Source organism: Habropoda laboriosa, unplaced genomic scaffold, assembly GCF_001263275.1.
Source record: "Habropoda laboriosa isolate 0110345459 unplaced genomic scaffold, ASM126327v1 scaffold1329, whole genome shotgun sequence".
Taxonomy (NCBI): Eukaryota; Metazoa; Arthropoda; class Insecta; order Hymenoptera; family Apidae; genus Habropoda; species Habropoda laboriosa.
This window is the reverse complement of record NW_017101431.1, coordinates 652,968-655,690: the sequence shown is the minus strand read 5'-3', so window position 1 is coordinate 655,690 and position 2,723 is coordinate 652,968. Positions and strand designations below refer to the sequence as shown.

Here is a 2,723-nt window from a genome sequence, read left to right as displayed (position 1 = left end):
TATCTTTATTATTCATGATTTGTTGTTATTATTAAAAAGTGGCAATTTTTTACTATATTTTAAGATTTTTTATCAATACTATGCAAATGTTTACATACACTAACTTTGTTGTATTCAGTATCCCTATAATAATCTATTGTTTTAGTTATTAAATTGTTTTATTTTATTGTAAGAAAATTTGCTACTTGTTTATTATGATTTATAACTTTTGCAATGTAACATTGCAAGAAGGAAACATCATTTTTATACTCTGCAGATGTATGCAAAATTTTTTTGTAACAATTTTCTCGCATAATTTACAAAAAAGTGTAATTTTTTGACTATCAATAGTAACGTTGTTATAATAATTTTAAATATAAGAAAAAAAATTAGAATGTAGGTACTGAAAGTAAAAGATATTACTATTATCTTTGTATATAAAAAGATTACTATTTATACCTTAGTTACTACTATAATCTGAACAACAATAAAAGTTTTAATAATTTATTACTATATCAATTTAAAGAATGCCACTTACTGTAAGCAAATTCATTATGATTGCCTTGTCATTTTTCATGTAATGTATTTAATTTGAGAGAGAGAGAGAGAGAGAGAGAGAGAGAGAGAGACTCATTTTAATCTATAAATGTTTATATTTCGAAAAGTACCTTCACTAAATGCATTTACACCTAGATGCTTTAGTGAGCCCCTTCACCTCCTTTAATCTCCAAAAGCCAGTTTTCCAATTAAACATACTTTTCAAAAATAAGCATTTATAGATTAAAATGGGTCAGCCCATATATGCACAATATAGTTCTTTGGAATTTGAATTTAAAATTATTTTAACTTACTTCAAAAGTATCCTGAGCATTTGTTACAAAAGAAGTACACGCAGTTTGATCTGTAAGCTTAGCATGTTTTTTAAAATTATCACTAAAATTTTGAACCTGAGAAATATATTTTTTAACAGTATCTTCTCTAGTTTCTAATTTTGTATTTAGATCAGTCAATTTGTTTTCTGATTGTGTTTGATATCTAGAAAAATAAAAAAGCTATTATTTGCAAGAATATGAAACTAACAGACATTTGCTATTAAAACTCATATATATTTACTTACACAATCATTCTTCTTTCATTTTCTTGATGTTTGATTTGCAATTTTAAAGACTGTACCTTTTCGTGATTTATGTCTTCCTAATTACAAGATTACAAAATTAATTTCAAATTTTGATTATAGTAAATACAAAAAGTCTAATGTAAGAAAAACAACAATTTATATGTAATTATATTCCATACCCACCATTTATTTTGCATAAAAATTATATAGCATATTTGACAAAGAATTTATTAAAAGAAGTGGAGGAAATTAAAATATAAAATAAACAATGTACACCAATTATTTGTAAGTACGTATGTAGCAAAAAGTAAAAACTTAATAAAAGAGTTGTTGAATGGTAAAGATGTATCATGCAAATATTTCCATCTAATGGATAATGTGATTTATTCATGAAATCACAACTAATTTTTATTGTAAATCTCTTATTAGCATCTATATATTTACCTGGTCACAGATGCAACTGTAAAAGTACAAAAAATCTGTTACTTAATCTTAGCACAAGAAATTTAAATTATTTTTAAACTTTTTACAAAATATAAAAATACTAGAAAGAAATACATTGGTAATAAATAATTCAATACATATAGAGTGTTACGTTTAAATGAGAACGGTAAAATATCTCACGAGGAATTGAAGCTATCAAAAAGTCACCGGTGACTGGTCGACAATGCGTAACGGCTCCGAGCTCTTAGCTGACCGAAAGCATGCAATACATGTTGACCTGACTCCCCGATTCTACACTACTTTACGATTTTTCATAAAACGAAATGACTTCGTGTGCTAAGTCGTTGAATTCGTCTTAACAAACGCTACTATATTAAAAATACAAAAATACAGGGTTCCATTTAAAAAAATTAACTTGACTTTGATAGCTCCTCCATTACTTCACCAACATAAAAGTTATTTATGCTACATAATGTGCCCCTTTACATGAAATAATTTTTGTATGAACATTGTTTTGATAGCTTCAATAAACATAACACCCTGTATATACTTTTAATTAGCTTTATTTTTAGTTTACTTTCTTTTTTATTAATAATCTAATTGAAAAAAACCTACTTAATAGGTATATCACTAGGTTGAATCTCAAAAAATTTAATGTCATCCAAATTCCAATGATTTTCTTGTACTGCTCGTCGTATTAATTCTAATAATCCTCTAATATCACTTTGAAGAAACTCTACTTTTTGTTGCAAACATCCTTCATCTTTTTCTAAATCATTTACACGGTTTGAAAGTGTATTAATAATCTATAATAATACATATTTGATATATTAAATTTGTTTTCTTTGTTTTCACAATTTTGATGAAAAATGTAAAAGATACCTTTTCTGTATGCAATGAATTTGACATATTTCCAGACATTAATATTGATGAATGTTCTAATTTTTGTTCCAATAATTTAACTCTATTGCAAGCAGCTTGTTCTAAATCTTCCACTACCTGCACTAGCATAATATTTTGTTCTCTTAAATTCTTGATCCATTCCTTTGAAATTTTTAGTTTCATCTAAATATTAAAGTATTCATTATAATTATCGTACTTTTCATACCTTATATGTAAACCACTGGTTATATTAAATATCATATGAAATAATGTAATAAAGTAGATAACTAGATATCATATA

General features: G+C 25.5%; 1 protein-coding gene across 1 annotated transcript in view; it reads right to left on the bottom strand.

The window, feature by feature from the left end:
- Positions 1-2,723, bottom strand: part of LOC108578140 (intracellular protein transport protein USO1-like) — a 14,719-nt gene that overhangs the window by 11,432 nt on the left and 564 nt on the right. The window contains 5 exon segments of the mRNA XM_017941406.1: positions 831-1,014; positions 1,097-1,173; positions 1,541-1,556; positions 2,156-2,346; positions 2,423-2,605. Of these exon segments, the coding sequence (XP_017796895.1) occupies positions 831-1,014; positions 1,097-1,173; positions 1,541-1,556; positions 2,156-2,346; positions 2,423-2,605 (651 nt within the window).